We start from the raw sequence: 14,661 nt of genomic DNA on the forward strand, positions 1-14,661 counted from the left end.
CATAACAAAATACGTCACGAACAACGAACACGCTGATGCTAGTCAAGCATGTTATCACGTGACGTAGCGTTCTTCCCACAAAATTTTTGTGGTCTTCTGTTCTGCTTTGACAGTTGGCGAAATTGCTCGAGTTTTGCCGTCATCTTTTAGCGGCGGTAACGAAAGTAGGGTACCATGTCGTACTCTTCGCAGGCAAGAGGTCCTCCCGATATCGAGGGAATGTATTCCCTCAAAGTCGATAATCTGACGTACCGAACGTCGCCAGAATCTTTGCGAAGGTCTTTCGAGGAGTTTGGCGAGGTCGGTGACATATATATTCCCCGAGATAGGTAGGTATTGCGACGCCATTTGGTCGGAGGCGATATATTACGAGTACCATTTGCCCAGATACACCAAAGAAAGCCGCGGGTTCGCGTTCGTGCGATTTTTCGACAAGCGCGATGCAGAAGACGCGATGGATGGTATGGACGGGAAAAAGCTAGACGGACGAGAACTCCGTGTTCAAATGGCCAGGTATGATGTAGCATAAATGATAGGCATGTTAGTGTTATACTTATCGCTGCTGCTGTTTTTCATGCTGTCGCCTTGTGCGTTGCCTGAAAGTTCATATACTGAACGCCATCTTTGTGCAAAGTTGTGAAGTATTTTGATGCTTCAGGTATGCCTTGAATTAAGCAAATTAGTATATTACGGTTTAGATATCAGTTAATTTTTCAACTTTTATTGAAAGTTTTGAAATTTCGTCTGGTTTCTGGACCATCACTAATCGTGTTCCCCAAGAAAACGTTAAATTTTACGGTGTTTCACGTGATAAGCTGATATATAGCTGTGGAGTCAGAATGTAGCTCATATCTCCCTTTTTTCAAAAATCAAGTTTGTTTCACATTGTCTGTAGCATCTCTGTAACTCTGTACATTGCCAGGATATTGCCAACGAAAAATGGAAATTCTTCAAAAACTTGATTTCTTGGAATGTGACAAATACCAGGTGGCAAACAGTGGTTGTTTTCGGCAATAAGTTTTGTGTGACAAATAAACATTAGTTGCTCTTGATGACACAGCAACTATAATTGATCGCCAACTGTGTTTTCCATGAAACTCTATGTATTCAAATTTGAGTTACATCAGATCAGGACTTGTATTGGAGGATAATTCATGACCCTTACTGACAACCCTAATCGTACGTGCCCCTGACCTGCAACGCATACATCGTCTTGGTGGAAAGCAAAGTCGCTTACGTCTATTTGTAGGCTACATTATTAGAGAATTACGTTATGTTGTAAAGTCTTCATATTCTGTCAGTCATATATTTGCTATGATTAACTTTGAAACATAACGAAACCATTGCCGATGAAAATAAAAATTTTACAGTTCAAACTTGGTTTTTTCAAGGTTCTAAAAATTGATCTACAAATTTGATAAATTCCGTCACGACGATAAATCGAATTTCATGAAGAAGACTTAACTTTTGAGCTGTTCAGTGAAAACACTGATTTACGATTGTCATAGAGTACTTTCCAATGTCAGCAATTACACCAGACCCAGATTTTGTACGAATCTATGAGACAATCCGCCATCTCCTTGGCTTTGTAATTAAGCTTCCGGAATGCTGTCAATTTTCTTCAATATTTAAAGGACGGTTTTCAGGTATGGAAGGCCTGCAGAACAACCCCCGCGGAGATACGGCGGCCCGCCCCGGTATGAAGGTGGCGGAGGTCGCAGTGGTGGCTACGGCGGTTACAGAGGTGACGGCGGGTACCGCGGTGGCGGAGGGAGACGCTATGACAGAAGGTTAGTATGATACGAATTTTTTTGCTTTTCATTCCCAACAATTATCTCGCTACTTCAGGTCTCCAAGGCGGAGGTCGTACTCGAGATCAAGGTCGCGATCTCGGTCACGTGATCGGAGCGATCGTGGTGATCGAGGCGACCGTGATCGAAGGCGTAGAAGCTATTCGAGATCGAAAAGCAGGTCGAAGAGTAGATCCAGGTCGAGAACGCCGCGTGACGATCAGAACGGAAGGAGGTAGATAATCATGGTTGATATTCTCATTTCATTTGATTGTGTGCCGACAAGATATCGTAATGGTGAAGCGTCCGGCTTCTTGATCGGTAGGTCGTGGGCAATGTTCCCTCTAACTTTTCACTCACCAACTCACTGCGCGGCCCCTTGGATAACAGTGGGTAACGACCAAAGATCTGATTAGTAACACTGGTATCCATGACATCCCGGCTTGGCGCTCAGCATTATCGGGATAGCATGGAGGCCGGAGGGGTGGTGCAAGACTTGTAAAGCCTTGCAAAGCTATATCTGCACCTTCCTTGTCCAGCAGCATATGCACATCGTGCACTCGTGGTGTGCGTATGCGGACGGATCGTTTGTATGTATATCATGAGTCGGTGTATATGCCGCAAAAACCATCAAGGACGAAATTACATAACGTTCTTTTCTATACTCGGCAGAGTTGGTCAGTAGCAAAGTAGGCCACTAGTTTTTCCAATAACTCTAGTAGGTTTCGCCTATACTTGGTACTGAAAGTGGCCCTCTCCGATTAACTGCTACAAGACCAGTGGACCAAATCTACTTTTGTAACTATTTGTACTATTCAGATCATCAATTTTCTGATTGTACTTGTAGTTTTGATGTGTCCTTGAGGCTGCCTCCTCCACTCCTGTAATCTATAAAAAAAAATTACGGCGTTTTTCCGACTTGACTTGAGTAGCAACGCTGAGTACTTTTTACAGCCGCAGCAGATCGAGGTCCAAGTCGAGATCGAAGTCTGGTACTCCCGACGACAAGAACGACTGAACAGTCGAAAGAACGTAACTCTGCTATTATCGTGTTGGTTTCTGCCATTCCTGATTTGAGACATTTGCTGCAGGCGTTGTTGGGGTAATATTTTAGCTCTTAGCGACGTGTCTGTCGTTTCCTCCGAAGCCCGTTATTTTCGTTTTGCCAATTTTATGATTTGAAAACAGGCTTTTTTCCCGGCTGTTTTTGGAATTTACGTGGTACGCAATCTCGCGGGTTGCGGTAGAGTTGTCCCGTTGTTTTGAAAGCTTTCCGGTTTAACTTGTTTCCCTCCATACACAGCAGTTGCGGTGCCGGGTAGCAGTGCAAGTATGCCGAGCGGCAGTGCGAGTATGCTGGGTAGCAGTTTTCTTGTTCCCGCGTTGCTGTTGGCGCTGTTTTTGTAAGAACGAGTAGGAGTAAGCCGGCTGATTTGAAAGCGGTCCGGTGTTGGCGGAGAGAGGCACTGAGTGCGTGTGCGAGGCCTTCCGGTGTGTCCTAGTCGATGGTGACGAAAGGATCGTTCCTGTGCCCGGTGCTGTGTCATTAACTTGCATAAAACTGATGTCCGTTTGTCATTTACATGATCAGAAGTGTAATATAATAAAAATTGTGACTCGGAATTTTATGTTTCTACTTTAGAGGAATTGCGTGGGTTTATGATTGTAGGGCAGGGGTCGCCAACTCAAAATAGGTCGCGGGCCACTTTTCCAAATTCCTGGAGGCCGCGGGCCGCATGACAGCAATATCGATATAAAAGTAGGCAACGCAGTTCAACAACCACGTCTGATAACTCTACGTTATTACAACGCTGTGCTTTCTAACATAGGCGACGGTTATAGTCACCACAAAAGAACTAATATTTTATTGAACAAATACAACAAAAAGTATCATGATCATCAATGTCATTATATTTTGGACTACTCATGTAGCCTGCGGCCGCATACCGGTGGTTAGTCGTGATAAACTAGCTGGGGCCAAATACCCACGTTATCATGTCCATCTCCATTGCCGGTACACTCCGAACTAATCTATATGCACATATCGGCTTACTATGCGCACCAAATCGTTAGTAGTTATGTTGTAAAGAGCCACAGAGAACCAATCTGTAGTCGCGCGAAGCGCGAAAAATTTTTCATGTTCATGAGTGAATTTCGTCAATAGATATTAGTATAGTTTCACATATTACTATAAAATATTTATCCTTTCTCGGCCAATGTGATCAGATTCCCAGATACAGCTGATGCAGGGGGTATCTGTGAAAACTTAGGGTTGTTATTACAAGTGTCGACAGCCGCATAATTTTCCTTCTACTGCTGCAGATTGGCCACCCATGGATTGAAGAATCAATATTGGGGTTAGCTATACACGGTAGGCCTACTTGCTAGACAACTATCTCCTCGTAAAGTATGGTCTTTTGGAGCGCCCGAAGTCGTTTTGCAGGCGTCTCGGTCTTGGCAGTGGTGGGCCATTGCACGTCAAGGCAATATGCCCATTCGTACCAGCAAATTCTTCATCCCTGGAATGATATTACCATGCCAAAGCCGTATCAACTAGTGAGTAATAGTGATAGTGGGCACATAGAATGGCTCACTTTGAAAAACAACAACATTATGTTTCAACTGAAATCAATTTTAGCGTTTCAACATGATTTACTAAGCGTTTTTCTGAATTTTTTTCAAATCAGGTCGCGGGCCGCAAAATAGGACCTCGCGGGCCGCATGCGGCCCGCGGGCCGCGTGTTGGAGACCCCTGTTGTAGGGAAATATATGTCTGCGGCTGTGCTCGAGTGTTTGGGTTTTAAGATGTGGCTCAGAGACATTCGCGACATTTGAGCAAGGGGCTTGCTTGACACTCTCATGATTATTGATTGAATCCTATCCTGCTGGCAATGTACGTATAAGTTCAGACTTTTGGCGCGGTACAGTATGCTTTGCGAGAGGAGGCAGGCTTCATGACATGTTCACTTCATATTAGGAAGGATATTCATGTTGAATTCACTGAATATTAACCCGAGTTGTCAGCATAGCCGTTCGTTCCCACTGCTTGCGTGAAATACTGAAAGTGAGATTGTAGATGACCATGCATGCCCCAGTGATTCGCGCGCATCTGACGTGACGCGACCCCGCACGAAGTAATACTAGATTAGGGTTACCATATTTTGGAACCGGGAAAGGAGGAAAATCTTGAAAATGCTAAATTTCTTCTACTTCGTGGTCGGTCGAATAAAAAAAGGTCAACATGCCTGCTCAGTGCCTAAGTATACACTTTTTCTTTCACATTATCAGGAGGTTGACTAAAAAAAGGCCAACTTTCCGGCCCAACTCTCGAAATGAGTACTGATTTCCTATATTTCAGCCAAATTTTACCATATATTTAACCAAGATCTTCAAATTCTAAAAAATAGACTACATTTGGGCGTCCTCCGAGGACGCTTTCAAAAAAGAGGACAAACCCTCTAAAAAGAGAACGTAATGGCATCCTCTGTTGGGGGGCTGCCAGTAAAACTGCACTCAAGCCACTGCAGAAACTACAGCATAAAGTACTCCGAATCATAGCTAGGGCCCCAAAGGGTCCTGGCTGCCCATCCAATAAGTCGCTGCTGAAGAGATTCGGCGTCCTAAACATAGAAGATATGCGGAAACTAGAAATCGCCAAGTTTATGTATCAGTTTCACTGCGGTCGTTGCCCCGAATATTTCAATGACTTCTTTACCACTGAATCAAAAGCGCACAAGTACAACACACGCGCGTCCACGTCGTCCAAATATCATATGATCGACCGAAAAGATCATCGCTCCATCAAATATGCCGGACCTGATGTGTGGAACAGTATCCCGCCGGCCATCCGACAGTCGACGAGCATGTCCACATTCAAGTCGAAATACAAGCAATTACTACTAAATAAATACAGTCCATCCTCAAGATTACCGGACCACGACTGACCTATCGATCTCGCTTCCCATGACATGCCGCCCTATTTTCTTGTCGCATTCTTTTTCTATACTATCTTCTTTACTTTCATTCAGTGTACATGCCTCCTCTTTACATCGCCTATAGGTCAAGGTGGGTGTCAGATTCCATAGACTACTCCTTGTCGCTTCGACATCTTCCTGTCATTTCATTGTATCGCATTTTTGTGGTGTATTGAACTGATAAAATTGCTAATAAACCCAATGATGAACAATGATGATGATAATGGTAACCCCATGCTTGATCCTAGTTGACATCAGTATCCGCACAGGCTGCAATCTCGCGAGGCGCTCGTATCACTCATCGAAAAATGCTGAAAGTGACAACGACTGGAAACGGCCAGCCTCAGTAAACCGTGGACTCGCGCAGAGAAATACCAATAATATTGTGCGCAACGCATGCGTTTTTCCGATGTGCAGAGTGTACATTTAGTGTGAGAGCGAACGTAATTGACGTTCTTGTAATAGTGGCAAGCTGCAGCTAAATTGATCCACTACAGCCTCGTTCTGCATTGACGTCGATATAGCTCCCTACAAGTCGTTCAGAATTTGAAAACGAAGGTGCTCACGTTCTGCCTTCACGCTACATTTTACTGACAGTAACGCCTCCGCGAAAAACAATATCAGCACACAAATTTCTTCGGCAAACACCCGATTTATATTTCCTTAGCACAAAATTTCACAGCAACGATTCCGAAGCGGAAACATATCCCGACTCATTTTCCTTCACCCAATCTTCGGCAAATACCGGAAAACAGCAAAATTCAACGCAGAGCCGATATGTGCTTGCATAGCTGCAAAGAGAAGGTTATTGATCGTCACCAAGAGATGATAGTGGGAAGCAACATCCGACTTACCTTCTCGAAATTCAGAATCTGCTCAATGAAGTAATCGGCGTAGCCGCGCTCAATTTTCGTGTCAGCAATGTGTATCATGTCCTGTAATTTGCCGTTACCGTTAATATATTAACCCAAACGATCCCACACAGACAAACCAACTCAAAACCAACTCACGTCATCGATATAGAAATCCACCTCCAATTGATGGTCACTGCCGCTGCTGGATTGACTGTTTTTCATCTTGTGCTAAAGGGAATTTAATATATTTAACAATTTCTTCACTTTGGAATCTAACAAATTGTCAAAGACCAATATACATGCGTCAAATTGTACTCCGCCTGATATGACCAGCTTCAAGTCACAATACAAGCAGCTTTTCTCACCTTCAGACACATCAGTTCCGCTCGCAGTTCGTGCGGTTGCATGTCAAGAAAATCGGCCAGCTTTTCGACGGGCATTGTCGAGTACAGCTTTAGGTAGCTGCGAATCGTCGGCAGCATGGCCTGCTGTTCCACTTCTTCCAAGAAAACCTGGGATGTAGAGAGCGTGACAATGAGACTCAAGCCGCAATTTTAGATGGAGACCAGTGGCAAGGTATCGAATGGTGGGAATTTCGTTTGTCCACTCAAAACTGGATAGCAACACCCTAGTATAGCTTGTATTCAGGACAAGAGTCTCGAGTGTGAGTCTGAGCAGCAGGGAAATCTGCCCCGGCTCATATTTGGATGGTAATATGCAAATATAGCTGGTATTAGGGATGGGAGCAGTAGCAGTGTAAGCAACAGGAAAATTTGTCATAGGTAAAATCTCGATAGCAACATCCCAATGTAAATTGTATTGGCCGAGTAGGAGAGAGAGAAGGGAAAAGAGTGGCACATAGAAGCCGCAGTTTCAAGACGAGGAGGTTGATTTTTGTAGTCGCAATTTGAGTCATGAATCCAAGTCGCAATTGCAAACATTATAAGAGACGTGCAGAAATGTTCTCAAGCTCACCAGGAGCTGATGATTCATCGGTTCTTTATGCAAGTTGACCAGGCCGGCGTCGTAGTTTGGAGCGACGGGCGACACGAATTTCGGGCAGGCGAATGAGAAGGCCTCTTCGAAAGCGCTTTTATCCCTGAAAGTGAGAGAATGACAGAGACAGGTACGACAGCGCCGGCGTTTGGCATTTGTCCACAACTTGTAAATATCCAAAGTCGAATTTGACGCTAGTCTCACCCTCGCTGCATTCTGGCACGTTTCTCTTCGCCCGTTTTCTCTATCATTTGCCGCGACAGGGACTCGTCGATACGGACCGGGTACAGCGTCACGCATATGGCCAACAGATTGTACATCTGGTCGGTTTGTTTCGAGATCTGACAAGAGATCGGCACGTTACAGACTAGTTACCATTGTGTTGAAGTGGTGACAAAATTTACGGCGAAAGTGAACGCATTTCCAGCGCAGCAACGTCCAGAGGGCCGGCCCAACAGCTAGATTCCGCGGATGAGACACAAATACGATTCAGAAGAACGAATTCGGCATGAAACAACGCCAGTTCAATTTAGGCTTTTTCAACGAGATTTACGCAGTCGGAAAAAACTGATCTATCGATTGACTCGTCAAGATCTGCACCGCATTCGGTTCAAATACAGTGGCATCGGGGCCCTGGTCTATAGTGCCGACAGGCAAAGTGTCACAGATTCACTTTCAGAAAGCTGACTCATGGTCTGTAATCTTTATCATAATTTGTTAATATCTGGAAATTTCGCATCATTCGTACGCGTCAAGTTCTGTCGAGTAGACAAAATTCAATACGAACCATATCTATCTTGAATTGACTCGATCTTTGCTGGAGAGAATTCTTTGTCCTTTGTATGTGCGTCAGTATGGACGAGAACGTGTTAATCGCATCTTCATATCTTGAAAAGAACAACATACAATTTGATTAAAATCCTAGCATTTCAATTCAATTCAAACTCGTACTCGTACTTCCTACCTTCGCATCATCAAATACGAAAATCCGATATAGTAGTATGTCGTAATCTGGCACTCAGGGACCCGAGACATAACAGAACTCTACACACAACAAAAAAAATTAAGTTACCACAGCAACACAGATATTCTTACCATCCACTCACCTTTTTCGAAATGTCAATGTTTCTCATGACGGCCAGCGCTTGATGATAATCTCCGAGCAGGCTGTGCAGGCGCAGCAGTCCGATGATGCTGAAGTATCCGAGCATCTTGTACATCGGGGAGGCGCCGAAACTACCTAAAACACAGAGCAAAGCTCCGTGATTCGACCATCGATAGAGATAATGCCGCGTGTCGAACCTCCGATTTGTATCACTTTCTCTTGGTCGGCCCCGTCGTTGTAAGCCTCCAGCTGCTCGTTGATTCGAGATTTGTCCACGAGAGAGTGCAAGACGTTGAGAACGCTGTGCACGTTCCAGATCTACAAATTGCGCGCACGCAAACGTCAAAATATGCCGCGGCACCGGGTAGGGTTATGACGGCGTAACAATAAGACACGAAGAGTTCCAATGAGTACGTTCCATGTGACCACAAAATATAGAATGCCAGTTTAACTTGATAAAAAATAAATTTCAAGTTGGTAATACAACTGTGACCCATCTCTTCGAGACAACACCGTGGCTCAATAACTGCTTCACATACATTAGATGTCGGCCTTGTGTCGTATGTTACCGGTAAAATCGTAACTTGGTAGCCGCAAATCCTAACCCTATCCGTAAACTAACCCTAAACCCAATCCGAATACATCAATCCGTACCTAGTGACGAGGGCTCAAGTTCGTCAAGTGCCGTATATCACACTTCACGCTCATGTTATTCTGTGAAACATTCATTTTTGAGCTATTATTGAAGCATCGTTTTCATGTTATAATAATGGTCATTATACATCTAATGCCGAATTCATGGGCAGCCGTGCCTTATGTAAATCGATGTTTCATAACCTCCACAGTCGAATCTCCCAAAACATCAAAACTGTAGCTATCGTTGATCAAATACTTCTTGCCACTCAGGTGAAATTTCGGCACTCGCAGATAGCGACTCGTCGCGCCCGCAACTAGTCAAGTCACATCGACCGCGTCTCGAGTGCAGGAGAAAGATGACAAAACCCTACCTTGGGACTGCTCTTCAGCGTCTCGATATCCTCCTCCGATTTCTTGCTCATCTTGCTCCTGTACTGGCTGAATGATTGGTACTGCAAACAGACACGCGAGTTTTTAAAACACGCGCGCGATACAGATGTATAGAAACGGGCGGCAAAAATTCACAGTTCCTTGTACGAACAGCAAGGAGAGCTTGTGATGACGATTTTTCATGTTTCAAAAGACGTGGCGAAATTAGTCGCTGTTGGTACTCGAGTCGAAGTATTGGTAACGCTGTAAATTCCCACTCAATTACAAATAGACGTCGCGATTTCTAAGTCATATCAAAGTTCTTCAAGTGGAAGCAGAAAATGAAGCAGTTGGTTGAAAGTGACGGAATCTTTTGACCGGTCTCATGACCGACGCAAAATGATAAATAACACACAATTTTCGAATGTAACTTCATTCATTAGCAATAGTTACGTTACAGCCTACAGCCATATTATTTCACCAAGTCGCTATGGTGGAAACCCCCTCCAGTACCTTCTATTAACCAATTTCAAAGTAGGCACTTTTGCCAAAAAAACTGCAACATACAAGTGGAAATAGTTGAAAATCACAACCCCTTAAATATCACAAGTATGTAAAACAACCACTTTTCGTGATGGCTATGTCGCCCAGTTGTTTGGGAAAATTCACTCAAAGGACTGACGCAAACGATTCCAAAACCACTTTCCACAAAATACAGAGCGTAAAAGCAAGTAGTTTTGCCTAAATAACTGTGCGAGCAGTCCGATTACATACCCACTGGAGTAAGCAGTGTGTGCAGGCAAACTGAGCACTACAAAAATGCTCAAGTACAACGTTACTGAGAACTGACCGACTAGTTATTAGCAACAACTACGGTAGGGCTGTTCAAAAACAATTTTTTCTTTCAAATTTCACTGGCTATGTGATAAAATCAGTATGTTGGCTAAAACAACGCTGCACGCCAAATTTGGCTCTATTTCAACCATTAGAAGCGAGATTCTTGCACTAGAAAGTTTTGAATTTACCATATAAAAAAACTGAAAAATAAAATTTCAGATTTTTTCTGCCTACCCCACAAAATTGTTAGGCTGTCAGTAGAGACGACGCTCTCTAAATTTGGCTCAATTCCATCCAGCAGAAGCGAAGTTATTGCAGTACAAAAATTTGGATTTGGATACGATCGTATTTACGGTGGCTATTTATTCATTACAAAAGCATGGAATTAGAAATTTTGCTACAGCAATAACTTTGCTTCTAGTGGTTGGAATTGAGCAGAATTTGGTGTGCATCATCTCTAATGACAGCCTAACAATTTTATGGGGTAGACAGAAAAAATTCGAGATTTTATTTTTATATGATAAATTCAAAATTTTCTACTGCAAGAATCTCGCTTCTACAGGTTGGAATTGAGCCAAATTTGGCGTGCAGCGTTGTTTTAGCCAACATAATAATTTTATCATGTAGCCACTGAGATTTGAAAGAAAAAATTGTTTTTGAACAGCCCTAATCTATAGTGTCGATACTTTGCTGAGGACTTACGTTGTAAGGACCTAAAGCGACAGCTAAGGTAGTCTTATTGCGGCAGAAAATATTCACCTGATAAATAAACTCGTCGATGATGTCCCACAGCCATTGGTTCGGCAGCTGCAACGGTACGGGGGTCTCGGCGCCTTCGAAGAACAAAACATCCGAGCGGTTAACAGATGTTATCCTCACAATTATTACCAGCATCATACTCAAAATGTAGTTGAACAGATCGCAATAGTTGTAATACGATTTGAAACGTTGCTCTTGATCCGGACCCGATTGTACTCGGGCGTAAATGTGCCGGTAGTACAATTCCTTGTAAAGGATAAGGAAAAGGGAATCTGAAATGCAAATGGCGTTCCTGAAAATGGTAGGGTGAAGTGATCCAGAAAATGTTGACGGTGATGCACTTTGTAATGGTGTAATAGCTTGAAACACCTCAGTATAACTTTTGGATTCTATGGGAGATACATGCAACGAAAAGGCAGAGGTGGTAAACTGTCATCGATGGTGCCATACTCAAGTGCAAGTATTTGAAAAGCTTCTTGGAGGTACCGAGCTTCAATATGCGATTGAATAGTATATTCATATTGAAATAATCCCGAATATTTTCGGCTGACACTCGTCAGGGGTAATCGTCAGCAGCTAGTAGAGAATTGGAAAAAAATTGATGTGCTATGTTATATCGAATTCTCTACTAGTCGCTGACGATTACCCCTGATGAGTGCCGGCCAAAATTATTTGGGTTTGTTTCAATATGAATATAATACGTACTATTCAACTATTATATTCATGTTTAGTATAGTATAGTTGCAATTTCCAAGTTAGTAAACGGCCTAATTTTGCCTAAAAAACTGGAAACTGTTATGCAGAAGTAGAATTAGTACGAAATCATAACCCCTTTAGGTAGCGTAAGTGAGCAAAACCTACTGAGTACTCCGAAAAAGAAGAGAAGTACTCCGTTACTGACCATGGTTGACGAGACCTTCGATGAGTTCGGCTTCAGGCCAAGCTTCAGTACGAAACATTCGTTCCGTAAGTCGATTCCAACTGTAATACGGAAAATAGAGAATGGCCACACAATACAAAAAATTGATTGCAATTTTGGTCTGAAATTCCAGACAAGATGATTTGGTCTCACATTCAGCAATTTCAGTCTTACTGATGAAGTGACGTGTTAAAATTGACACTGATTGAGCTTTTTAAGACAATATTCAATTGACACGATCATTCAGTATTAAAATAAGACAAAGAAAACACATCTCGTAAGACACATTGTGCTTATTGAGACAATTTTTGATGCTTCGTTTTTATTGGTCTTGGTTTCAAGACGAATCTTGCTAATCAAGAAACATCATGGTCTGTGGCATTTAAAATCAGGCCGGAATGTCCTGACATCCAGAGTGGAATTGGTGGCAAACGTCACGCGCAACTTTCCATTTAATTCTTCAATTATTCTATGGAAGAAACCCTTCCGTCACGCGCAACTTATTGCCAAAAACAACCACTAATTCCAGTCTGGCCTGACATGAGAGCACAAGACATAACTAGCTTATCGAGACAGTTTTTGCTGCATCTGTGTTTTTGGTCTTGTTTTAAGGACGAATTTTGCTTTTAAAGAAACATCATAATTTGATAAAAATTGAAAAAAAGAGTTGTGTGAGCACAGGACACCAATTCAGCAAGATTGCTCAAAGTGAAGCAAAAATGGAAACAGAACTGACCACCAGCACCATACAACTGGGTCGGCAGTTAGCCTTTGTCTGCATTACGCACCATTGTAGTGCTTTAACGGTGGATATCAAACTACAGCTAACAGCACGAGAGCATAAACAATATATTATACCGGTAGTCCGCGACATCCGCACATGATTTATACTTGTATTATAGGATTGATAGGATGAGGTGCACATAGGTCGCATATGCCAGTGTTACTTATGTAATTGTTGGCAGTTCTTATATACACAAATATAGCTCAATTTTCAATTTTTAATCCTAAACCATGTTGATTCCCACATTCCATATTTAAAGTATCATATTCATAGTCGGTAAATATCAGGCTTACCATTGCAGTTAGCATTGGGAAACTCGCAAAACACATTAGAGCTGTTTTATCGTGTATTCTCACTTGTTTTCATAATGATTCTCTATTTCGAAGATGTCCTGTTCATTAATGGCTTTCTGGAAGTATTGCAAAAAGCTCTGTACTGCTTCAGGAACTAGAGGAGAGATTTGCCTCTGTCTTTCATATTCCAGATCCTGTTGCGGATCACCGGTGTGGAGTCCGAAGTCTTCTCCATACTGATAAGGCAATAATAAACTCAGGTCGCCGTATGCATACGACATTCGCGTCACTTACCTTAGCACCTTCCGTTGTTGAGGACTGATACATTTGGCACGTCTTGGCTAAGCCGATAATTCCTCTACAGGTACGAGTCAATAAATTATCAAGAATACGACAGCTGTACGCAGTTCTTCCTAAAAAATATTAGAATTCTGGAATTCGTTCGTTCAATCGCTAAAGCCAAAACCACGAAACATGCAGGCTACATGAGAGTGAGATGGCACGAGATAGTGAGCTTGTACATGAAGTGAATTTTGCTAGTAGGTCATCAACAGCATCGTTATAAGAAATATTTTTTCGATACTACAAGTATTTAAAGAGCTTCCCCGAGAATTGTAATACAGGGAGGAAGGAGTGTAAATAACTTGGTGAATTTATTCAATCAATCAAACCCTCACCATGGCCAATGATATATATATATCATGTATTATTGTATATATCAGTGCTTTTCAACCTGTATGACGGTTCGCACTTGTGCGAATGAAAAAAAATGCAGTGCGAATGACGAAGGTGGTGCGAATGAAATATCTGGATGAGTGCGAATGAAAATCGTGAATAATTGTTAATCTTTCTCACGTGGAATAATTCAATAAACCTAATAGGAAATTCAAGGGCAGTGTAACTGTTTTAATCGAGACGCAATTGCAAAAACTTGTTTAACTTACGACGCCCAACTAATTGTAGCTCTCGCGAGCCGTCGGGAATTAATATTTTCGCAATCTATTTATTACGTGGCAGACATACAGTATATCAGCCCGTCTGAGCCTGCGACAGGCTGGAAAAAATGACGTCAAGATGACTTTCTACTTTCTTTCGCTGAACAATCATCATATTTTCGTGATAACTGTTCGACTAGCGCGAGGCACGAGGATAGCAGTACATACCAGTGATGAGCAGATAGTGCTTTTCGAGACTCCGAATCCCTCCGACAACTTTAGTGTCTGAGGAAAACTCCCTCCGACTCCGAACAGCTCAATCCCAGACTCCGAGATACTCCGACTATAGGAAACTATGCTCCGACGAATCTCGTCAAGTATCCGAAACAGTGGCAAGCATGGTACACTTG

At 42.7% G+C, this 14,661-nt stretch overlaps 2 protein-coding genes across 4 annotated transcripts; one reads left to right on the forward strand and one right to left on the reverse strand.

The window, feature by feature from the left end:
• The first annotated feature begins 45 nt into the window (after positions 1-45).
• On the forward strand, positions 46-3,413 carry LOC145438938 (uncharacterized). 3 transcript variants are annotated; one of them, XR_013915055.1, is made up of 6 exons: positions 46-329; positions 388-513; positions 1,635-1,790; positions 1,849-2,025; positions 2,745-2,892; positions 3,094-3,413. XR_013915055.1 is itself a non-coding variant. In XM_080316338.1 (5 exons), the coding sequence occupies exons 1-5, from the start codon at positions 175-177 to the stop codon at positions 2,806-2,808; spliced, it is 678 nt and encodes a 225-aa protein (XP_080172464.1). In that variant the 5' UTR covers positions 46-174; the 3' UTR covers positions 2,809-3,413. The 3 variants fall into 3 exon arrangements, 2 of the variants coding, with proteins under 2 accessions (XP_080172464.1, XP_080172465.1); XM_080316338.1 differs by having other exon boundaries at positions 2,745-3,413; XM_080316339.1 differs by having other exon boundaries at positions 83-329; positions 1,647-1,790; positions 2,745-3,413.
• A 2,980-nt stretch (positions 3,414-6,393) lies between these two features.
• LOC145438932 (eukaryotic translation initiation factor 3 subunit L-like) lies at positions 6,394-13,813 on the reverse strand. The gene is made up of 16 exons (XM_080316327.1): positions 13,611-13,813; positions 13,380-13,552; positions 12,222-12,301; positions 11,461-11,592; positions 11,321-11,394; positions 9,727-9,807; positions 8,917-9,037; positions 8,721-8,854; positions 8,579-8,658; positions 8,402-8,501; positions 7,819-7,955; positions 7,594-7,717; positions 6,984-7,130; positions 6,775-6,846; positions 6,619-6,699; positions 6,394-6,555 (listed from the first exon to the last, which is right to left on the reverse strand). The coding sequence occupies exons 1-16, from the start codon at positions 13,641-13,643 to the stop codon at positions 6,526-6,528; spliced, it is 1,599 nt and encodes a 532-aa protein (XP_080172453.1). The 5' UTR covers positions 13,644-13,813; the 3' UTR covers positions 6,394-6,525.
• Between the last annotated feature and the right edge of the window lie 848 nt (positions 13,814-14,661).

The sequence above is a fragment of the Botryllus schlosseri genome, chromosome 5 (assembly GCF_051294905.1).
Source record: "Botryllus schlosseri isolate E-star chromosome 5, Bs_hap1, whole genome shotgun sequence".
NCBI lineage: Eukaryota > Metazoa > Chordata > Ascidiacea > Stolidobranchia > Styelidae > Botryllus > Botryllus schlosseri.